Source organism: Macaca mulatta, chromosome 6 (genome assembly GCF_049350105.2).
Source record: "Macaca mulatta isolate MMU2019108-1 chromosome 6, T2T-MMU8v2.0, whole genome shotgun sequence".
Classification (NCBI taxonomy): Eukaryota; Metazoa; Chordata; class Mammalia; order Primates; family Cercopithecidae; genus Macaca; species Macaca mulatta.
In genome coordinates this window covers 170950194-170975597 of record NC_133411.1, presented here as the reverse complement: position 1 = coordinate 170975597, position 25404 = coordinate 170950194, and the positions used below count along the sequence as shown (strand labels likewise).

The following is a 25404-nucleotide window of genomic DNA, read 5'->3' as shown; positions in this document are numbered from 1 at the left end:
GAGCATAGGAAGTTTAAAGGAACATTAATTTCACACAGTGCCCATAGTGGGTATAATGGGCTGGGCAATGCTTCCGTCAGCTCTCAGAGAGAAAAGCCTCCATGCAAGCAGAGGCCAGTGTGCTGCTAGAAAAAAAAAAAAAAAATCCCTCTTGGGCCTCAATTCATCATTTCTCCAGAGCACTGCTGAACTCTGCCTAATAAAACTTTAATCCTCTGACCCAAATCTTCCTGGTTTAGGGAAAGAAAAAAAAAAGTAATTTTCAAATCCCTCCAATAACTCTTGAGAAAAGAATATGGTTGGTTCGTCAGATACCATAATAGAATTTATTACAGTTTAAATTGTTCATGCAAAACTGCCTTTTCAAAAAATCTATCTCATTCTCTCTCTCTCTCTCTCCTCTCTCTCTGTCTCTCTCTCTCAGGTCTATAAGACACATGCACCCTATTAATTTTTCTTCAAGAAAAGGGGATATGTACTAAATTGTTTGATGTGTTTGTTTATGACACCTCCCATGCCAACAAATAAATGAGTCAAGTATAATGGTGTTGTGTTACCGTCATTACTACTATCTGGCAGACCAGGAGGGAAAATACGTAAAGTGAAAAGATAAGGGATACTTTTTTAGAAGTAAGACTATTTCCAGAATTGCTCCAACAATTCCCTCAGAGTCATCACCTAGTTTTGTTCACACTTCAGGATGTCTACTTAGCCATCGAGAGGTAAAATAGAGTACTTAAGAGTATATATTTGGGAATCAGGAAATGCTAGTTCTGCTTTCTGGATTCTTGTCTTGCCTGACACTTACTGTTAATGACTTTGGGGAAGTTATTTAACCTTGCTAAGCCTCAAAGTTTTCATCTTTAAAATAGGTTTAATATTCGTTTTCATATTACATTCTTGTGTAAGGTTAAGACAATGCTTAAGTGCTTAGCACAGTGCCTGACACACAGTACTGAAAATAAGTCCATGACAATTACTATATTATTAATGAATCAGTAGCATAATTCATTAATAATGGAACAAATATTATTATAAACATTATATTAATCATTTTATAAAGTGACCACTGATAGATTTATAACACCAGCTCCAAACATGTACCAAAACCCTACATCTACATATGCTGCTTCAAGACTTTTAATACAATATGGGTTGAGGAGAACTAAAAAAAAAGTTTGTCAGGAAGAAAAATAATGGTGTCTACATTATAAATAAATAAAGTTATTCTTTTCCACAGTTTTTCCAGCTGAGGTCTAAATTAAAGGAGCTGATGCATAATCTGGGATTGTTTCCAGATTTGTCTTTAAGAAAGGAACTCCTTTTATTAAAGTTATGCTTTTTCTTTCTCTAGAGTGCTTTGGACATAAAAACCTCTGCATTCACAGGTAGGCTATCTAGGAGTAATGAAGTCTTACCATCAGATGAGACATTCTGTGGAATTGTAGGCTCCATAAGAATGTCTGGGCAGAAACAGATTGATAATGATTTGAGGAATTCACTCAACAGTTGAGTGGGTAGAGAGCAAACATATTTGAACTTCTGGCTAAAGGTACTTACCTACATGGAACGGCCTTTAGAAGTTATTACTCCTCCTGGTACCACATAATTAAAAATATATTCTTACAGACTAAAATAACTGAAATTAAACTTATCCTTCAATTAGCTAACCATAATAAAAACATTTTTGTCATCTGAGTGATAGTTTCTGAGTGATAGTGTCAGAAAAGAATGTGAAGTTTTCATCTTTGAAAACATTCAGAAAAATGGTTAGAAAATCACCTTATTGAGAGCCTGGGGCCACAGCAGCAACATTGCCTGGGAGCTTGCCAGAAATGCAGAGCTTTGGGACCCACTCAGACCCTGGAATCAGAATTGCTATTTGAACAAGTTTCACAAATGATTCATATGCATATTAATATTTGAGGATCTCAGTTATAGAGTGGTTGTGTCAGGGGCACATATTCCTGGCTCTGTGTGTATGTGTATGTGTATGAGTATGTGTACGTGTATATGTACTTGTATGTGTACATGTATGTGTATGTGTTGGGGTGGGATTTTTTAAAATAAAAATTCTCAGGTTCCTGCTTTAGATCTAAATCTGAATCTCCATGTTGTATATTAGATTATTCATTTTTATTCTCATCATTACAGTTTTATGCATAATTTGAATTTAGGCATGATTACAAACATGAATTCATACTTGTAATTAGAAGTAAAAATCAATCCTATTTAGAAGAACAAAAGTGGCTTATAAAACACAACAAATACTGCATGCAGATTGTTCAACGAGAGGTTGCTGACAATTTAACAAGATTCTAGACATTTTAATTTTGGTACATATTCTGGATGTTTGCCATTGTGAAGATTAGTCATGCAGTTTCTGGAATTTTAAATTTCCACCTAGGTATTTCAGATTTCTATATATTTAATAAAGCTCTCAGTTTATGGGTAGAGGAGGAAAATCTAGTCATTGCCCAGGATAGTAGAACAGCAAATATTTGGATGAGAAATAAAGGCATTTGTCTGCTTGTTCAGATGTCTTTAAATCTATTGGTGTTTGACATAATAAAGACTGAATATATATTTATCCTTCTCTAACGCAGGTAAGTAGTTGAATTTTAAAAATTGATTATTTGTATTCTTAAACTATTTTTATATTTTTAGTGTTTCCTTCTTTCATAACGTTGGTTTCACGAATATTTGTTTGGTACAATTTTTGGTTTACTTTTTTATAAGTGCAATGAGTTCATATGCAAATTATTTTATAGGTCAAAATAAATCTCTCAAGACATACACACAGGAAAATGATACCTTTGACCGTTTCTAATAAAAATCCCCATGCATTGGATTTTCTGCTCCATTGTCACCTCTAAATTGTGAATATCCACTACTTATATCTCATAAATCTCTATTCCTTCCTTTACCACATGCACAGGGACTCATTGCTACTCCAGATTCCCATGAGACTGTAGATTCCACTGGGAAACCCATGCCCCAAAAGTATCATTAATACAGGAATCTCTTGTTCCCTACATCATCATGTTAACTGAGAGTTAACTGAGTTCTGAAAATCAGGCCAAACTCCAGAATCTTTGCATGTAACTGTCCTTTCTGCCTTCAACCTTTCCTTTGCTCCACTCCTCAATCTACTACTTAGCATGTTTCAATAAAAGCATCTAATCATAGAGACCATTTCTGACTATCTTATCTACATTTCTTGCCCACCCACCCATCATCTGTTCTACCAGGAGATTGTTTCATAGAATTTATCACAATGTGCATTTACTGACTTGTTTATTATCTGCCTTCATTACTAAACTATAAATTTCATGAGTGTATGCTCAATGAAGATTTTTGGAAATGATTTTTTTGCTCACCAGTTTTCCTCAGAGAAGTAATAGTATTAAAAATATTCGCTATGTTCTAGGTATAACCTTAATAAAGATTTCACATACATTATCTCACTTAATCCTCAAAACACTGATATTCTTGTAATTATTCCTGTTTTACAGATAAAGAAGCACTGTTACAATCACAATTGTCACTTTAGTTGGCCAAAACTAAACACTGAACCATTATTCTTCATGACTTTGAGAAAGAAATTAAGACCAAATAATCTACAGCTATACATTCATTAAACAATAAGATCATCCAAAATAAATGATTGTTCCAGTTCATTTTCCCTTAGGACAATACATTGGTTGATGCCTGAGTCCAATAAAAGACATGATGCCTTTAGCACAAAGTTAATAACTTTCAGATTTCATAAACTTGCCACTGCAGATACCAATGATTTGATCTCACCACACTGAGGAATAAAAGCAAAGCTTGCAATTTAACATAATGGATGTGATCACTTGCCTCATTTAAACTCTTTCCTCTGCTTGGAAAGCAATGCATATAACAGAGACAAGACACACATATAAGCTAGTTCAGTTTAAAGGATGTCCTTCAGCCACTGCAAAAGGTGGAGTTTGGTAAACAGTGTAGGAACAGGCAGAGTAGGTGAGTGTACATCCTCAGAAGGCAAAGGGAACTCAGTACATGATCGTGGTAAGGGGGACTCCACGCGGTACTATCCGGGAGGACTGGCTACTCTTTAGAGACATAGTGGTGTTCAATGGACAGGGCTATTGGGGTGCTAGTTGCTTCTTCATATAGGTCTTTCAATGGCCTGTGGGATTTTATTCCTCTCAGTGAGGACATGCAAATTCCCTGTACAAAACCTATTCAGAGGGTGTTCTATGCATAAGTGGGTACACGTGAGTGTGTACATGCAAAGAGGGTAGAATTAGGGCAGGAAAGTAAACCATTCAGCTAACAAATTGTCCTACTTAAAATGTCTTTCTCACCTCACATCCTGTTTAATTTTTTTGATATTAGGCTAACAGCTGTTGGTGTGTTTGGCTGAATCAATTATCAGACACTTAGTTTGCAATATACAAAATGCAAATTGTTTACTTTATTAACAGCCACAAATGATGCATATCAAATAAATGTCTGTGGGATTTTATTAGCTAAGATGAATTTGATTGTAAGTATCACAGCATTCAAACTAAATTGGGAGACACTAACAGGTATAATTTTAAATCCTAAGGTAAGATGAGCTTCTGGGAGTTTCGACTCAGTTCCTTAACTATGTATTCAAAACCTTAGATTTTTTTTCTATCTCTCTCTTCTATCCTCCACGGTGTCAACTTCAACCCAAAGAAGGATCTATGTGGTCACAAGATTCTGGCAACAACTTTTCACCTCTATGCTTCTTTGTACGTATCCACAAAAACAGAGAGATAGACTTTTCCAAAAGCTCTCTCTAAAAGAGGGAAAGAGTCACTTTTCTAAAAGCCCTCCCAAAAGCCCCCTGTTTTTTAATATCACTAGCCTAAATGAGATCAGACACATTACACTGATATCAGTGGCTAGAGAATGAGAAAATGATAAATATTTAACCTTCATTATATAAATCTACCACTAGCATAAAATATGAAAACAGCTTCCCCAAAAGCACATGAGTTTCACAGATACCAAATTAAAACTGTGATAGTTCAGAAGGTGAGGAGGAAAAATGTGGAGAGGCAGTGACTACACTCGTTGTGGAGAGTAGAACAGAAATAAATAATCAATGTCAGGTTACATTCTGAAATTATCATTATCATTTATTTTCTATGGATTACACCTCCCTATCATAGTTTACTGTTTTTATTCTTTGCTTCAACCCTTCTTAAATAAAAGGGAAAAGATGTAGAGTAAATAGGACTCTATACCGCTAAAGGGAAAATATTTTGGCATTATCTGCTAATAATGAACATTTTGTGGATTCTATAACCCAGAAATTTAATCTCTTGATTATTTCCAAAAGAAAATGCATTAACACATCTGCTTAAAGACATGTACAAGAAAATACACAGTTGCATTATTTGTCACATACGGGAAAAAATAGAACTCAAATCAACAGTAAAATTGATAAATAAAATAAGGCTTGTACACATAATGAAATATTGTACAACAGTTCAAATTTGTGAAACATTGCTACATGCAGCAAAATAAATTTGAAAAATGAAAATCTGAGCAAAAGATGTCTGGACATTTATATACATGGACAAATATGCAATACTTCTGTTACATAAAATTTAATGACAAGAAAAATTACCGGTACTGCTCAAAGTCAGGACAGCCGTTATTTGAGGTAAGAGAAATAGGACAGAAATTAGGAAGCAAAGAAGACGTTTTCTGGGGCATTGGCAATATTTTATTCTCAGACATAGTTGGTAACTACATGGGTTTTTATTTCAGTGTTTGATAATGCATTGAGTTATATTTTAATCTTCCATGCTTTTTATACATTAATACTTCTTAAGAAAACAAACTAATCAAGTTTAGCTATGAAGGTTAAAAGCAGAGCATTAAGCACCTAAGGACAAGAACTGCTTCTGTCTTCAAAGGTGTTGTTTTCTAAAACTTTTTAAGTGTCTGGCCTTTGGCAAGGCACCCAATGAATAGTTTTCGAAACATGAGTATTCATTTTTTAAAAGAAGATTCAGTATTTGTGGAAATCAACTTAGTAAGTAGCTCACTCTCTTTATATATGTGCCCATGTAACAATTAGAGTTAATACTAAAAGGAGCTGCCTATATAAATCGCTATTGTGTGGTTGCCCTATTGCTCTCTTCATCAAGTGCTGATGATTCTCTGCACGGGAAAACTCGAATGACATATGTTTAAAACATTTTTTAAACTGTAATGAAACAAAGCATGCACGAGTATGTTTATTGCAGCACTATTCACAATGGCAAAGACATGGAATCAACCTAAATGTCCATCAGTGATAGACTGGATTAAAAAAAATGTGGTACATCTACACCATGGAAGAGTATGCAGCCATAAAAAAACAATGAGATCATGTCCTTCGCAGGGACCTGAATGGAGCTGGAGGCCATGATCCTTATGAAACTAACACGGGAACAGAAAAGCAAATACCGCATATTCTTACTTATAAGTGGGAGCTAAACAATGAGGACACATGAACAAATAGAGAGGAGCAACACGCACGGGGGCCTCTGAGTGTGAAGGCTAGGAGGAAGGAGAGGATCAGGAAAAATAACTGATGGGCACTAGGCTTAATACCTGCGTGATGAAATAATCTGTACAACAAACCCCCATAACACAAGTTTACCTATGTAAGAAACCTGCATTTGTACCTACCGCTGAACTCAAAATAAAAGTTTTTTAAAAAGTAAAAAAAAAAAAAAAAAAGAAAAGAAAAAAAAGTATTAAAAAAAAAAAGAAACAAAGCCAAAGTTAACACAAGAACAAATCCTAAAGTCACGTCAACTGTCCATGGCTGCTGGGTAGGAAGAAAGAAAAATGTGCATGCTAAATTGTGGTTAGAAAGAAATGTAGACAAATGATTATTAAACTGGAATATTTCTCATTTATCTCTTTATAAAGCATTCAGTAGAATTATTTACAACACGTTAAAAATAGTATTTTCACTTTCTCATTCGTGTATACCTTGCTACAGAATAAAAGCTACGATGACTTTGTTCTACTTAATATATGTACAAGGAAGCTCACAGTTGCATTGTCACATACAGAAATAAATAACATTCAAATCAGCAGTAAAATGGGTAAATAAAATATGGCACGTACATATAATGAAATACTGTACAACAATGCAAATTTGTGAAATATCGCTACATACAAAAATATTGACAGCCTCATAATCTGCATGACCTTGGGAAAACTGGGACAGCTTTTCTTGCACACTACACACTAACGTGGAAGATTTTAAAGGCAGTAACCTGAAGTGGGTTCATAAATATGTTGGTCTCATGCAGCAATTTTTTATCAGATGGTAGAACTTACACACTATACTTGTCTTGTTATTGGACTATAATGATAACATGGTGACAAAGTCAATGTAATAAAGAAGGCTTCCACTCCTTCACTCCAGAAACACACATAGATTGCATTTCTTGCCATGTTCTATGAAAATCCAAGACCAATTTTAATCAGAGAAGATATGCAAACCATAAAAGAGAAGGACGTAATTATTTACCCTCAGGAAATATATCAAGCAAGAAATACTTTGTATTTCTTCATTTATATGATGACTAATACATTATAAATATGCAAGGTGCGGCAAATACTGAATTTTCAAAATAGGACATAGGTTAGTCATTCTTAACCCTGGCTGTGTGTTAATATTAAGTGGAGGGTTTAAAGAAATGCCAGTGCTGAACTCCTACCTCTTATACTGATTTAATTGGTCTCCATGAGACCAAGACTTTGGTATTCAACTAATTCTAAGGTGCAGCCGTAATTAAGAGCTACTGCAAGATAGTGTGACAGAACAACCTGGACTTTCTTTTCTTAGAGTAAATAATTACTTTGGTAACTGCTTTACGTAAGCCAGATGTCACTTGCTATATTGCTTCATGGTAAACCAAAAATTCAAAATAGCATCATCCTCAATATTTTTGGGCTATTAAGATAGCCCTGTATTAGCATTTCCTAAAGCTTGGGACACCTGCTGTAGTACACAGACAATTTTAATTAAGTGTCACATAGGTATGGTATTAAAAGATATTGAAACATATAATTAGAAAGTTTTTCCCTTTTACATTTTCTTTCAGCATATCTAATTATATTGAGGGCAAAGTCTCGGTTTATTTCTAATTTATCTTTAGCCACTCTTTTCAATTTGCTAATCTGCCTTCTAAAGAGAGCAACAGCAAGCTTGGGATATCTGGGAGACCAAATACATAATTAAAATTTGATAACATTGTTCTAGTATCATTGAATTTACTTTGCTGTTGTTTCTAATATGAAAAGTGACACTGATTTCCAGTTTGTATTGTTTTATTAAATGCATTAAATAAAATAATCTTACTAAAAACTACTTTGTTTTATGAAAAAGTTCAGTCATAAATGATCGTGTATTACTTAGATGTGGCAGAAAACATTGAATTTGGGAAACAGTGACTTACAGATTTAGATTTCTTGATCCTTCACTAAACGGCTTATATTTGAGACTCTTTTTTGAAAACAGTTGCAGATGGAAAGAAGTACAAAGTATAATGCTGATATCAAAACACTCCTTATCTATTTAAGGAGACAAATACCTGAACAGCTAGAAAAACAACAACGCTTAAATAACAATGCAAGACAATACCAAAAACGTTCTCACATTGTAGAACACGACTTAACTCTGTCTTCAGCACCTCCAACTTGACATTGAGGTTATTTCTATCAATGGTTTTTTTGCATTCACTTTCGAATCTCAATTTATGTGGGTAAGAAGAAAATTTTCTTCTAGAATACAAAATATTTTGAGGAACTGATAAAACTTTTGATTCTTCCTCTAGCAAAAATGTTCATATATATAAACATGAATAATTTTTTAAATATTTGCAAGGAGTCCACAGATGGATAGGAGATTTTCTGTGCACTTTCACGTGACACATGAACAAAAGATTAAACTGTCTCAGATTTAGAATCATTTAAAGGTCACTGAGAACAAGTGTATGAAAATGAAGGCTGGTTCCATATTTAGGCAGATATTCAAATGTATCAAATGTATTTGAAAATTCATATTGTTCTATGGTGACAGGAAATGAAATATTTCAATTTTATTTTCATGTTTAGATGTTTGAAATGATAGAGCAAAATTTTTCAGATAGTTGATTAAATTTTCATTTTCATACACTAGTTTTAACAACACATATGCATACATCTGAATGACCATAATTCTGGAAATTTTTCCTATTCATCTTTCTTATACTTTTCTGTTTGTTTCTTTCTTTTCTAAAATTGTGCTAAAACTTTATTTTCAGATTCAAGGTAAACAAATACCAAAACTGTCCTCGTGGTCAGGGCCAGTTCTAGAAGACTACTACTAAGTTTTCATTGACTCTTTATAGATAAAATATTTTCTCAAAATCAAGGTTTTATTGTTCACTTTAAAAGTTAATCAAGTCATTTCTTACCCTTATCTTTTAGTCTTGTTGTTAGTACTGTTCTTGTTCCTCTTTCCTCCTACTCTCGTTATATAAATAGCTTATTTTTATCTCTATATAATATGAATTTACATAACTAGGAATTATGAATACTCCAGATTATAGAAATTTGTGTTCATTCACTCGTTTGTGTTTATTCACAGACATCTCTTATGAGCTAAGCACTATTCTTAGCACTTAGAATTATTACTTTTTTTAAAAGTTCCATATTCAGAGTGAACAAATTAGTTCTTCATGAACCCATTTTGGAAAGTCCAAAATTACATTTGTTCCTGGAATTCTGGAACAATACAAAAAAATCCCCAATGAAATTTGAAAACATCCTAACTTCACCCCAATTTTAAGCATGTGTTAAGTCAGAAAGGTTTATATAATAGAAGAGGGCTGTTTGTGTAATTTACAGATTTACAAGTTTAAATCTTTTAACACACAATAAGGCTAAAAGCCTTAAATTATTATGAATTCATATTAGAAAATGAGAGTGCCTTAATGAAATAACAAGATAAGTTACCGTCTTTGCTGGCAGTATATTACCATCTTTTACACACGGCTGCAACACTAATGTGCATTTTGTAAAATTAGGCTTTTATAGAATCCATACTTCTTCCCCCATCTTCCCTATTATTACTTTCTCTAGTCTTTCTAACATCATCAGGTACATAATCACCAGTAGTATCAAAGCAGAACACATAACCATTGAAAAGTTCATAATTAATTCAATCAAGAATGTACTCTCAAGGAAAAAAAAAACTCCACTTTGTCTAGAAAACTGAACGTGATCATTTTTATGTAAGTGTTTCTGGAAAAAAAAAAACTTAGCTAGACAGTCACTGTGTTTTAAAATCTGGTATTCTGTAAGATAAGTTTTTAATTATCCCATGTAAATATTTAGGAGTGGAATTACTGTGTAATATATTAAGTGTGTGTTTAACCTTATAAGAAATTTCAAAACTGTTTTCCTGAGTAGCTATACCATTTTCATTCACACTAGCTATGTAGTTCGAGTTGCTTGACATCCTCACCACACTTGGTCTTGCCAGAGTGGTTTTTATTTTGCCCATTCTAATAGATGTGTGGTGATATCATATTATGATTTTAATTTGCATTTGTCTAACAGGTAAAGGCTAATGATGTTGAACCTCTTTTCTTGTGCTTATTTGACACCTCGACAACTTAGATGAATCTCAAAAGTATTATGCTAAATGAACTGTACGTGTCTCTAATTATACTCTTGAAAGAAAAATCTTCAATGATGAATAACAGATCAGTTTCAAGGAGTAAAGGATTTGTTGTTGTTGTTGTTGTTTGCTTTTGTTTTGTTCTTGTGAGTACCATAAGTACCACTCAAACCAAGAATACTGATTGGATGATGCTTATGGTACTTGAGAGAACTAATATATGTGTTAAAATGTATGTAAGTATACACTAAGAGGTCAATTATGCTGTATGATAACTTAAAAATACAATTATTATTCTGTAATCATCATTAAACTTTAAAAAATATTCTCTGCCATTAGATATTTGTGGAAATTTTCTAATAATAAAGTATGAGATAATTGGGCTTAAAATTTTAAAAATTTTGTGGGGAGAAATAAAATTTCATTAATGAACTAGTACTCTGGTTTCTTATTAATTTTGTATACAATTTTTAATCTCTTACTATTTGCCTGGATTTATACACAGATTAAGTTCAATAACAAATTTTATGGATAGAAAATAAGTATACTTTTGTCAGTGGTCTCTATGAGAATCCCTTAAAATTTTAAACATTCAATTAATGTCCAAATCATAATAATTAACTTGGAATTTAGCAATAGTCTTTGCCATTTATTAGACGCAAAGTATTTAGCTCTATAAAAACAAACCTATTTACACATTTACACACATTAGTTAAATATAATGCAATAATTTCATTACAATGCCATAAAATAAGTATGTTTTAAATCATTGACATAATAGTAAAATCAATAACTGGTTCTTGGTCTCGCTAAGATTTTGCAGTAGGATTTAGAACAACACGTTACATAACTCTGATGAAGCTAAAAGTCAGCGCTTGAGTTAATTGTCAAGCAACTGAAAACTGGTAGGTAAACTGCAACCCTCACCATTCCCCAGATTATATAGGTACACTTTTCCCTAAGAATGAAACTGTTGGTATTAGTATATGGAGTCTTACACCAATCCAAACTCCTTCCCTAGAATACAATTCAAATTACTTACCATGGTTTTGAGACCATACATTAAGAAATAGTTTTCTGCCTCCCAAGTTCTTCCCCCTGACTGTTTCATTCTCAATCTATCTTCCAGCCACCTGGACCTTCTTTTCATACTTAAATTACACCGAGCGCTTATTTCTTTGGGGATTCTTTTACCTGCTGTTACTTATGATGATAATGGTCTTCCCTTCAATCTTTTCATTGCTGGGTGCCTTTCCTCCTCTCATAGTCTCAACTTCTTATCCATTATTCATAATTGCCTTTCCTGGCCAGTATATGCAAAGTAAAATTTCCTGGATTATCTTCATCACACCGCACTTGTTATTTCCTCAATGCTATCACAATTTGAAGTTTATTTAATTTGTTTGTTTACTGTCTGCTTTCCCCCAGACAGCAAGGTCTATTTCCTAGTACAGTGCCATGCAAGTATTAGAAACTCAATAAACATTTATTGAAGACAGGAAGGCAGGAAGCAGGCAGGAAGGAATTTGTCCACCTTGCATTTATATTCATTCTGCATTTAACACATTACCTCAGAGCTCAACAGGGGCCAAATGGTATCTTATGTTAGCTTATTTCAGGGGAAAAATGAACAGAATCATGTGGGTTTATTGGTTTAAAACTGCAAAAATTAGCCAGACATGGTGGTGCACCCCTGTAATCTCAGCTACTCAGGAGGCTGAGGTGGGAGAATTGCTTGAACCTGGGAGGTGGAGCCTGCAGTGAGCTATCGCACCACTGCACTCCAGCCTGGGCGACAGAGTGAGACCCTGTCTCAATAAAAATAAGTAAATAAAACAAAAATAAATAATGTTTGAGTATAAGATGTATATCTGGGTACACAATTACCTTATATCAGAATCGATAAGTGAAGTAAATCAATATATAGGTATGACATTGTCTATAAGTAAATTTATAAAAGCAGTGTTATATATTATTACATTATATATAATATATTATATTTTTAAAACTATGTCCTTCTTCTAGAATATAGGCTTTACAAGAGCAAGGATTCTGTTTGCCTTGTTCAGCACCATATCTTCAGCAGCTGGCACGGTACTAGCAACATAGTGGGTAGGAATTAATAAAATGTGATTAACAAAATAACTAGTAATCCAGGAGGGTATAGTGTGGGTTACCTGAATCAGAGTATACAACTACAAACTCTAATTTTGTGCTTTATGTGCATTTGCACTTTTCTGATATATTTTATTAAAACTTAAACAACTGTTAAGAATCTGCTTGGTACATCACATACAACCTGAAGTAAAGGAGACTAAAATTGAATCAAGAAATCTCTCCATCCTCATATGACTTTCTAGAATTTACTGTGATGCTTGGTCATCAGAGAAATTGAGCTGCACATGCAAAGGGAAGTCGATCTCCCAAGAGGACTTCCATCATGGACCATGGAAACTGTGTAAATGGCCTGTTGAGCCCAAGAGTACCTGGAAAATTACAATCAACTGTAATAGATGTTTTGAGGAGTATGTGAGTACTCATATATTTTTGTTTTTATGACACTGAGTTCATTTTATTTGCATTTTTAAAATTATTAATTATGTAATATTAATGCATTTAATTTAAACAAATTTAATAAATTTAATGATTAATATATAAAATATTTTTTATGAGGTGACATGCAATGTGACTGAAAGGTTGTAGATTTTTGTTTGTCTAGACAAAGTCACTTTTATTATTTCAGGCTTAAAAATACAATAATTCGCTTAGCTAAATATCGTTCCATGTATGACCTCACTTTTTAAACTTTAAATAGAAAATACCTATGACAAAATTACATCTCAAACACTGAGCCATCACTCTGATGAAAATTCTGTATTGAAGAAAGATGACATGATTTTAAAAAATAGATAAGAGGTGGCCGGGCACGGTGGCTCACACCTCTAATCCCAGCATTTTGGGAAGCCGAGGTGGGCGGATCATGAGGTCAGGAGATCGAGACCATCCTGGCTAACATAGCGAAACCCCTTCTCTACTAAAAATATAAAAAATTAGCTGGGCCTGGTGACAGGCGTCTGTAGTCCCAGCTACTCCGGAGGCTGAGGCGGGAGAATGGCGTGAACCCGGGAGGCGGAGCTTGCAGTGAGCCGAGATTCCACCACTGCACTCCAGCCTGGGCGACAGAGCGAGACTCCGTCTCAAAAAATAAATTAATTAATTAATTAATTAAAATAAATAAATAAATTTAAAAAAAATACACACACACACACACACACACACACACACACACGGTAAGCTGCTCTGAAAGCAACGCCTGTGAAAGGTGATAGGAAAATAAGCCCAGTGTTTAAAGGGATCTGATTAAGTTTAACGTGGCATAACACTATTTGTGAGGATACAATGAGAAGAGCAATTTGCAACCCAGAAGAAGGCCCTCACCAGAACCCAGCCATGCTGGCATCCTGATCTCAGACTTCCAGTCTCCAGAACTGAGAAACACATATCTGTTGTTTATAGGCCATGTAATCTACGGTGTTTTGTTTTAGTAGCAGAAGCAGACTAAGGAATCAACTTCATGTAGATCCCTTCCATTATGCATCAGGATAGGTCTGTATCATCAACAGTATATGACAGAAGCAATGGTGTATAATTTTTGACACTTTATTGTAAAGACCATGGCTTTCAATCTTGAAAACCCTCTCTCCCACTCCCTTCCTCCCTCCTTCTTTCCTCCCCCAATCCATTCTGTCTCCTCATTCCAACTCTCCAACACCATGTAGAGCTCATAAGACAAGAAACTGGAACTTCCTTTTAATAGCCACATTGGAGTGAGCCTGAAAATTGATTTTCTAGCACCTTAAGATGGCCAGGACCCTGTTCAACAACTTGACTGCAATCTCATGAGAGATCCTAAGGATTCCTGCTCCTCAAACACTGCAAAATAAGAAGTATTTCTTATTTTCAATTGCTAACTTTTGAATAACTGGTGATGTAGAGTTAGGTAACTAATGCAAAGACAGATGATATGTAAGGTTGCAATGACTTAAAGTAACTTAAACTGTCATACACTGAAATAGTGTTTTGCTAAATTTCTTACAATAAAATACATCCATGCTACGTCCTAGACATTTCATCAAGAGTAATAACAGATGCCTTCAGCATCACTTGTGCAATAACATCCATGACAGTTTGTTTTCAATTAGCTTCAGACTAGAAGCATCAAGGGGATACTGGGTAAATGTACTGTAATTCATACCATGGAATTCATAATAATGAAAAACAACTCATGATATGTGCAAAAGTATTATATCTCAAAAATATTATGTTGAGCAAAAGAAGCTGGGCACAAAAAAGTAAGCATATTGTTAATTGCATTATTATGAAGTTGTGCAACAGAAAAATATAATCTACGATTAAAGAAATCGGAAAAGAGGCTACCAGGGGCAAGCAGGGATTGGAGAGAGGAAGAATGATGACTATTAAAGAAGCACAATAAAACATGCGATGTGATAGAAAAATCACACACACACACACATTCTCACAAACACAAACACACACACACAGGGGTGGTGGTTATAATGCTGCATACATTTGGAAAAAAACTTCATCTAACTGTATATTAAATTCTGAATAATTTATTGAGTCTATATTATGTCTTTATTTAAAAAAAATAGTTGTGGGGGAAAAGTCTATTATGTGGTGAGTGAATTGGAAGGTAGCAAAAACATATTCAGAAAGGTATTTTGGGCAGTGTTGAAGTAACCCAGGTGACAGATGATGTCGAATTTTGTTATATGATCAGATGTATGAGGCACAAAGAAAACTGAAAAGTTAGTCATGACCCTGAAGAGCAAAATGCCAGCTTAGATTGTTTCCTTCCTCATTACTCTCCAGATTCCACAACAACTGCTTCCACTTCATGCTGTCCAATATAAACTTGACCATCAAGAGTAGCAACCTGAGTTTGCTCTGAATAATGAGTTGAATACATTTGCCTAGCAACTCAGTGATAATGTTTTACAGTATCTTTGGGAAAATATCCTTCTTTCCATACAGTGACAAAATTATCTTCAGGAAGGAGTCTTGTATGACAGTACATCTTTTCTCATTTAAATAGAAGCTATTCCACACTGTTAGAGATATTATTAAGTTCAATGTTTAAATAGGCATTCTGAAAATTTAGGGACCTCTACCCAATTTGCTTATCTCATACAAGTCAAAGCAACAGACTGAAGAATTAGAAAAGTTGTACTTTAAAAAAATCCCTCTTCAACACTCCCACAAAGTTCAGAATTTAGCAGGGATGGGGGGACTACTTGTGCCTCCAGGGATATATCAGGGGATAAATAATGTTCTGTATTAATAACAAAACCAACAATAACAATAACAGTAGCAAAAATAATACCCAGTAAAGGTCACTTACTCTGTGCCCTTTAATATGTATTGTATCAATTCCTACTCAAAATAAACTTATGAAAAATTATTATCTTTCTTTTTATTTGAGACGGGATCTCACTCTGTCATGCAGGCTTGAGTACAGTGGTGCAAATGTGGCTCACTGCAGCCTTGAAATCCTGTGCTGAAGTGATCCTCCTGACTTAGCCTCCCAAGAAGCTAGGACCACAGGCATGTGCTACCATACCCAGATAATTTTTTTTTTCTTGAAATAAGGTCTCACCATGTTGCCCAGGCCAGTTTGGAACTCCTGGGCACAAGCGATCCTCCTGCCTCAGCTTTCCAAATCTTCATTTTTTTATATATATGAAAAGATAGAGTGAAACTGGTTGACTGAGGGTCAACAAACTGAACCCTGATCAAGTGTGTCTCCATAGCTTATGCTATTAACAAGTATACTATGCTGTGGAAACTATTTTTTTGCTTATTTTCTTTTATTTTTTTTCTGACAGCCATATATGCTGACTTAGAGTGAGATACTGTAAAACAAGTTGAAAATATTTCCTTTTATTGAAAAGAATAAAAATTTGGGGGAAAATGAGTGCAATTTGTATTACTTAATTAAGCATACAATTATTGAACATCTGTTAGAGACTAGGCGTGCTATGAAAGGTGAGTTGTATCAATGGCATCTCTTCCTTTGTGGGTCCTAGCTTTTAGCTGAGAGAGTTAGAAAATTAAAAAGTAAAAACAATAAACCAATAAATAACGTAATTTTTTTCTGATTAATTACTAAAGGCTATAAGTGAGTACTAAGGCAAAGTAAAGCAGAGAGGATTAGAGGACTTGGAAGTACAGGGTGGAGTGAAGTTTGCAATTTTACATTGAGTGTTAGGTGCAGGCTTTGTTGAGAAGGTGAGGTTTGAGCAAAAGCTTCCCAAAGGTGAGTTAATCAGTGGATATGTGAGAGAAACACATTGCACAGGGAACACAATATTGTACAAACTTTTCCCTATGTTATCATGACTAATTTTCCGATACTGAGAAAAGAAGAAGACAAACATCCTATTCTCATTTAGTATAGATGGTACACTGCTAAGAAGGAACAGAGCTTTCTATAAAAGACTAGTAAAACAGCCCTCGGTGCCTTTTCTTTCCCCGTCCTCGCAGCTACGTGTAGAAGTTTAAGGATTAAATGGCAGAGGAGTACTTGTGGAAGAAGGTTATTGGCTTAGGAGTAGAAGGAATTGTTCAATTTCTTATCTCCTACCATAGTGGGAGGTAGCTCCACTTCTGCCTACGGAAATCAGGTAATTCACTCATAAATGTCCACCATCAAAAAAGACTAAGAGGCCAATTGTTATCTCTACTACAAACACAAAAACTTTTACAACCTCTTAGCATTCTCTAAACAAGTAGTTAGAAAATTCTTTAGGGAAATTTGGCCTATATTCTCTATAATGCAAAAATCCCAGATTTGACTCAAATACAATTCATTTCATAAATTAATTAATAAATTATACATTTATTTCTCTTTTTATGTTTGGAGTTGCTTTCCTCAATTATGTATCTCAAGTGTGTTTTCAAAAGCAATTTATAAAAAGAACTGATAACCAACAAAAAAAGAACACGTGAAAGCATCAGTCATTTATTTTTTCCTTTCAAGATTTTAATGACATAATATATCCAGTTTGTTTTAGCTGTTTTACTGATATAAATATACAGTAAGTTCTGCTATTTCTTTAGGTGTATTTAAGCAAATACACACTGTATATTTGTCTTACTAGGTAGACTTTGGCTTTACAGCAACACTTGGGTTCATGGCAGGGTTTCAATTATAACAAAAGATCTTTGCTTTAAAACATCCCTTGTTTTCTCCACGATTATGTTATTTGGTACTTATGTGGTTTTCTTTATGAATGGGTGGAGAGTGTAGTATCAGTGCTACTTATTTAGCATTTACATGGTATTTTATCTATGCAGAGTTATACAATGATTTTTATAATAATATAGAATTATTACCATAGTTTGTGCTCTTATATCATAATACTGTAGGGATTAATATGATTTGAAGTTAAGTTTTATTTTTACCCTAAACCACTAATGTGTAACTTTAAAGGAGCTTTTTATGTCCTTTTTAAAAGGATATTTATTCTGTGGTATGGGGAACAAATGAATAGGAAATAACCCTCCCCAGTAATGCAAGTTAGAGAGGACTTTTACATTTCTAAACAACCAAAGTATATCCTTACATTTAGAAAAAAAAAGCGGGGGGCGGGGGGTGACTATACTTGTTCAATGTGATGTATTGCGATATGAATTCAAGGAGGGGATCTTAATTCTGTTCTACAGCTAATAGTAAAGGATCCTTGAAGAAGTCCCTTAATCTCTCAATATCTCATTTTCTACAGTTGTCAGAAGAAAATATTATCTTTTTCATCTAACTCATGAGTCTACTGAGAGAATAAAACTGTGAATGTAAACATTCCTGTAAAAATGTAAAATCCCTATTACTTTCTAGAAATTAAAACTTCTTATTACCCTAGAAATTGAAATGTAAGAGCTTTTATGTTGTTACCACATAGTAACGTTAATTAACTGGTTGCTCGTATGATTGGGGTAATTCAAAATATGTCATCATTCAATACCTACATATTAAAATTATACATATCCATATATGAAGTTGTAATATTATTTCTACTTTAATATTGAGTGTAGTTGCCTCAATTTTGTCTTCCACTTTTCTAAGAATTTGTGTAAGAAAACTGGAGGACAACATTGAGCAAGTTTCCTACATATTTGCTCAATAGAAGGCAAAGTCTCCTCTTTAAAAATGGAATGACATGCTATAGTTAAGTTTCTGGATGTTCGGATGAATAATTAAGTGCAGATTAAACTGTGCTTTACTTACGTGGACACAACCAATGAGGAAATATATATTCTAAACATAATTTTGGTTCAGCTGTAAATAATTCCATTTAATATGCTCTTAAATTAAGAAAAACTGAATTTTAGACTGTTACTAAGCATTTCTGTCTAGACCTTTCAATCAAAACAATGAAAATGTAATAATGATGTCATTATTGGAGATTGAGTATCTTAAACCATGTCTTTATATAGATTAGACATTTTGATTTATTCAGTGGACTGAATGGATGTAAAGTATCTGTTGTGGATTCTATCATCTGACGACAGAATGAGAGAATCATGAATATTAAAACTAGTAAATAACTTGTAGATAATACAGTCCACCTGTTACACTTCTAGGAACACTATTGGTGGATTGAGACTCCAAACTGATTTAAAAAACACAGAAGATAATATTGACAGATCTAAAAAACCAAGTTATTATGATTCATATGTATGCACATATATAAATATCATTATATATGTATACATGTTGACTTATATCCACATTCATACTTATTATATTATGTTGCTTCTAATTATCTATTGTGTTTAAGCAAGTTATTTAATCTGTCTATAATCTTGGTTTCCTAGTCTTTCAAATGTAGTTGATGATAAATACTTTATGGAGTCACAGTGAGGATTAAGTGTGTGTGTGTGTGTGTGTGTGTGCGCGCGTGTGTCTTATTTCATTCAATGTGTATGTATAATGTGACACAAGTGGAGCATAAAATTGATATTATCTTATGACTATTTGATTTCTGACTTTGAAGAGGTCACATAGGTGTCTAATACCCCGGCAGGAGAAAGATGCATTGCCTTCTGCATGACTACCTGAATAAAGTATCACATCTGGAATATTCATCTCAACTGAAATCCTGAATCTTTAAGCATTTAAATAGTGCTGACACCCGTAGTGGTCAAACCATCTCCAAACTACTCTGATTATAACTTTTAATTATAATTCAGTCTTCTATAATCAGTCAATTTGGCAGAAGTATTTGGAGAACAACAAGTATGTATAATTCCAGTAAAGCCTACTTGTACTTAAACTGAAAAGTCTGTCTTGGAATGGCTGGGAAATTGTAGTAGAGAGGTAGCCAGGACCCTAGTAGCATAATATTTATAGCAAAGAAATACAGTATCTAAAATTAGTCTTAACTTCCTTCCAATTTGAGTGGAAATCCTTGGCATGAAACAATTTTTTAAAGTATAGAACAGAGACCTCTATCATTAAAATATATATGCTTTAAATCAATTATTTTGAGGAAATTAGCTGCTCTAAATGAATCTAGGACATGAAACAGGCGTTTGTATAACTCATTATTTAAATTACAAGCCAATTTTCAACTTCTGCCTGCAATTCAGGTGTTTTGTTTAGAGAGTAGTGGGCAACTGGGTTCTGGGAAATACTGGGTGATGAGTATTTACTTTCTTTCTGTTCTTCTTTATTTTTTCTTTCAGGTTAATGGTGGCTTCAGGATAACCTTTCAAATTTGGAAGGTAGAATAACCCTACCCTTCAAATAGTCTACCCAGTCTACCTCAGGATAGACTATTTGAAATGTTTTGTCTACAAGTAGAGCAATTTAGGATGCTGAGGAAATAAATTTTTTTCTGGAGGATACCAGATGGAGCATTTAGAAAGATAAGGAATAAAAAGCTTGTCTGTAGAGATTAATTCTGTAAACAAATAAGGGTATATTGAAGAACCAAATTTTTTTTTCTACATGCTTAGTCCTAGCCTGTTAAAGAAATATGTAAAATAAAATTATAGAATAAAAACACTTTAGCAGCTCATAAGAAACATCATGGAAAGCATCTTAGTTTAGGCAACAGCTAAAAGTAGAAAATATGTATAAACCTTTGACTGCATTTTTTTTAAAAAAAAATTCAGAATGAACACTTTAAAGTTTGGATGGATCATCAAAAATTCAGTCCAATTTATTTCTGCTCAGTCTATCCTTGAAAAATAATTGTTTGTCACTCTAAGCATATTATAAAATCTTATTTTATTCTAATAAAATGAAAACACTTTATGTTTCACTTATTCTTGTTTACTCTAAATTATTTTTTATGTTTTTCTATATTTTTTCTTCCCTTTAGTGTATTTTTACTCTGACATGGAATAAAATTACACCAAAAAAGTTTATAAGAGTATAAGATTTGTTTTAAAATCTCTATTCACATATATGTGGTATATACATAGTTTTTCAATATAATCACATACACATTATATATGTATATATGTTTTATTATTTTTGGAACCAATATCTTCTCATAACTAATGTGGATGTGTTCTTTATACTATTCCTCATGCTTTATTATATGTATAATTTTCTCAATGATTGACATACAAATAAAAGATTATTGATGTTAAATTGATTCATCCTGCCCAGCTGAATAATAAAGTATGAATTATCAAAACACTTTTAAATATTAAATATAGCAATAAATAAACTTTTGGAAATCAGCAAAGTATAGACCACTTTTCTTCAAAGTGAGATCTAGGGTACTTGTTGAAAATATTCCTGTTGAATATTCCTGTTCTCCACCCCAGACATAATGATTCAAAAGCATTCAGTGTATAGTGTAGGAATCTCCATTTTAGCAAGTTCCGCAGGTTATTTTTTATGACAGCACAAGATATGTGAATGTTTAAAAATTTTGAGTTTCAGAAATTAACTATTTCACTTATAAGAAGACATATTAGTTATTAATATTGTCACTTCGATGCTTTATTTATCTCCTTGTTTTACTTTTGTAAAGACACAGAGTAACAAACTTTGTCATTTAATGAGGATGAAAACAATCTTTTGAGTTATATAAATAAAAAACCAATTATTTATTTTGATTTCTCTTTAACTTTCCAGGTGGTTCTGCTACTACTGTTTACCACAAAAGTATTATTTCATAAATACCATTTCCTATGGGCTCCTCGTGTCTCAAATATTTCCCAGTTATTTATTGTCCTTCCTTAGGATCAACTTTAGAGATCAAAGCTTCTATTTACCTCCAGTCCTACTAAACGATTCAAATGACTTTTTTTATGGGATTGCAGCAGACTGAAACTCGGATCACATTCTCTGCACCAAACAGCAATGACTCCATTCTCTGTCACTATGAGAGAATGCAAAGATTACCACTGTGGGGAGTTTCCATTACAGATAGCTCATGTTTTTAGAGCTCTTTTAAAAAACTCATCTAAGATAGTCTGGTACAAATTGAAAATTAGAACGTATCATCAAATTTACTTTTTATATGACATTGAAATGGAAAAGGTGGGGCTGTGGCAACAAGAAGACACCTGAAATAATATTTTATTATGAACTACAGTAAAGTTAAACATGTTTAGGTTAAAATAGGGTTACTGAAGATAAAATGTCTAATATTTTTAACTATTAAGTTAGACAATTGTTTACTAGGATGGAGATGAGTCAAAAATAAAGACATCCCCTTGTGTCTTGTCTAGATTTTAATCCACAGGTTTCATTAATGGTAGAAATAGAGGAAAGATATTTTCTATTAGTAAGTAACTATCTATTTTCTAATTTCTGAAACAAATTAACAGCTATCCACAACCTTAAGTATAAAAATGAGTTCAAATTTTGAATCGAAAATTTTTTTTCAGGATTTCACTAAATTATCTTACATATAAGACTGTTTCCAGTAAAAGGCCCTCTCCTATTCTGAGAAAACTACTGAAATCTTATAATCCTAGTGAAAATACATTCTATTTTTATAGTAAATAAGGAAAGTACAAAAAGTGCTGGAAGAGTTAAGCAGACCCTCTGTTTAGAAACTCTAAAGTGAGATTTTCTCTCTTTGTTTTGCTGGACTTCTTTATCATAAATCTATCTGTCTTACTACCCATCTTAGATAAGAGGGGGCCAGAGAAGTTGCCTAGTTTCAATCATTTTTTTTTAAAAAACTAGTTTAACCTCCATCCCTTTCAGCTGCATTTGTTACAACTACCATGTAAGATTGTCATCTCACAAAAAAATGTTAGGGCACTGTCTTGATATAATTTCTACAGCTAGTTTTCGTTTGTTTCTTTCTTTACATTGGTAGGATATGAGAGGTATATTTATAGAACTTTATTTCAAAATGAAAGTATAGAAGAATGCAAGTAATGTAAATAGTGGACCTCTAACATGACTTTGGTCCTAGCTAGAAGGTTTGGAGAGTGGGGGAGGTACTTAGGTAGGTAGACCAGTAGCCAACTAAACTGCATGGATGGTTACTCCTCTAATACACTTAGCTCAAGGAAGTTCAAGTAAATTTTAATGCCAGGCACTTCAGAGCATATACATTCTCAGGGTTTTCAGGAGTCCAGTCTCCAGCCTGTCCTTTTTGTTTCTATTCAGTGCAATAAGGTTTTAAAGCATTAATGCATACTTCACGATTTTGGCATCACAATCACCTGGTTCAGCATATTTTCCAACACTGCAGCAAGGCCAACTCTTTTCCAGACACATATTCCCCTATGCAATAATTTAACTACATTCTCCACCCTATGCCCAATAGTCCTCTTCCCATATCAAGGAGGGAGTAGAGGTAATCAGATCAGGATCTCTATATTTCATTAGTGCCCCGTGGCTTCATTGGCCTTCTGTCTGATTTTATGGATGCCCTGAGTATATTTAGAGACGTTCTATCAGGTAGACAAGCCTCTCTATCCCTTTGGCCCTAACCAGGACTGCTGTCCCTGGTGCTGAACCATGTTTGCACACGGGGAGTTGGCTGTTGGGTCAATGGGACTGGATGCAAAACCTGGCTGACTGACCTTAAGAATGCCAGGTGCAGAAGCAAGCGATGCCTTAGTACACAGGAACAGGGCCGCCCGCCGCCCCTCCCCCCAGCTCCCTCACACATATCTCTCCGGTGTGCGCCAGGACCCATTTGTAAATTTCTTCATCAGACCCCCACCCAAAACGCTTGCAACATGGCCTCAAATGCCGGCGTCTATCAGCACAGCCCACTCCGACATCAGACTGCAGTAATGTCAAAAATGCTACTCCCCAAATATTTAGTCTTTATGAGGTTACCTTTTCCACTCTAAAACCAAACAAAAAATAAAATAAAATCCAATAAATGAATACATTAACGAAAGTGACCTTCCACTTTTCTTCCTCCAGTCCCCGCCCCATGTATTCACTCTCCCCTAAATTATAAAGCCTCACATCCTAGGAGAGTGTTTTAAATCTGGGTGGTCTCCAGAGTTCCCCCTCCCCACACCTTCTCCCCACCTCTTCAGAACAAAACGACGCCAAAAAGGGCACATCTTACCCAGGGTAGAGCGACAGCAGGAGCAGAATCCACACCGTCATTTTCTGTGAAAATACAGGAGTCGAGTAGACTGAGCTTCCTGTGCTCCATATATTTGGCGAACTCATCGCTTTTTTTTTTTTTTTTCCTCCTCTCGCCTCTTGCCTCTTGGTTGCAGAAGAATCCCTCCCCTTTGTATTATTCTTATGCTTATGATCTGGTGGTGGCTCCCCCCACCTGCCTCTAGTAGGTCCCGTTACTGGGGAGATGGATTGCTACCAGATTTGGGAATTAATATTCAGGGGGCAGAGATAAGATCAGCACAAACGCTTGCAGATACCATCAAAGCGTCACTCTGGCAGCGGCTTCCAAGTCTGGGGGAGTAATATCATCGAGGCAGGGGGAGGGTACAAGGAGAGACTCACACGGAGACAAATAAGGGAGAGGGAAAGACGCGCACACTCGTGTATACTCATGCCCCTCACACTTACGCGTTCTCCCCCGGGTCCATCTCTTTGGGGTTATTTGTTTGTTTTGATTTTTTTTTTCTTTTACAGGGGGCAGCGCCCTGTGCGTGTGTGTGTATTTAAAATAAATAGGAAAAAAATCACTAGCGACTCTGCGTGATTAACTGTCACGCAGATTAACTATGAGGTCAAAGTGGAAGTGATGCACGCTGCTGCAGCACGAATTAACACATGCGTGGTGTCTTTCCGAAGCTTTTTAACCCTTTACTGCACACACAAGCACGCAAGGACTGGCATTCATGGGGACAAGAGATGCTTTAGCAAGCCCAGAAACTACATCATCAATGACAGAAGGTTTGTGGTCGTCAGATCTGCCAAGAATCCTTATTTTAAACTCGTACAGTCTTAGAAATCATGGTTGCATTGTTAGAGCTGGGGGAGCAGACAGTGGGGGAGGTGTGAGTGTCTCAGTAAGTCATCCTGTAGGCAGACAGATTTGGTGAATTCAATTTGAATGAGAGAAGAAAACATTGATAGAATTAAAGGACATGGAGAAATTCTATGCTACTCAGAATTCATTCCTCCCTTGTCAGTTCTCCAACCCCAGCGAAAATGCACAGGCACAAAACTGCTTGAAGTTTGACAAATGTAATTGCACAGGGATAGCTGC

At 34.5% G+C, this 25404-nt stretch overlaps 1 protein-coding gene across 2 annotated transcripts in view; it reads right to left on the bottom strand.

The window, feature by feature from the left end:
• Positions 1-24661, bottom strand: part of GABRG2 (gamma-aminobutyric acid type A receptor subunit gamma2) — an 89976-nt gene extending 65315 nt beyond the window's left edge. Inside the window, 1 exon segment of one of the 2 annotated variants that reach the window (NM_001261778.1) lies at positions 24289-24661. In NM_001261778.1, coding sequence (NP_001248707.1) covers positions 24289-24395 — 107 coding nt within the window. In that variant the 5' untranslated portion in view covers positions 24396-24661. 2 annotated transcript variants of the gene reach the window in all.
• Between the last annotated feature and the right edge of the window lie 743 nt (positions 24662-25404).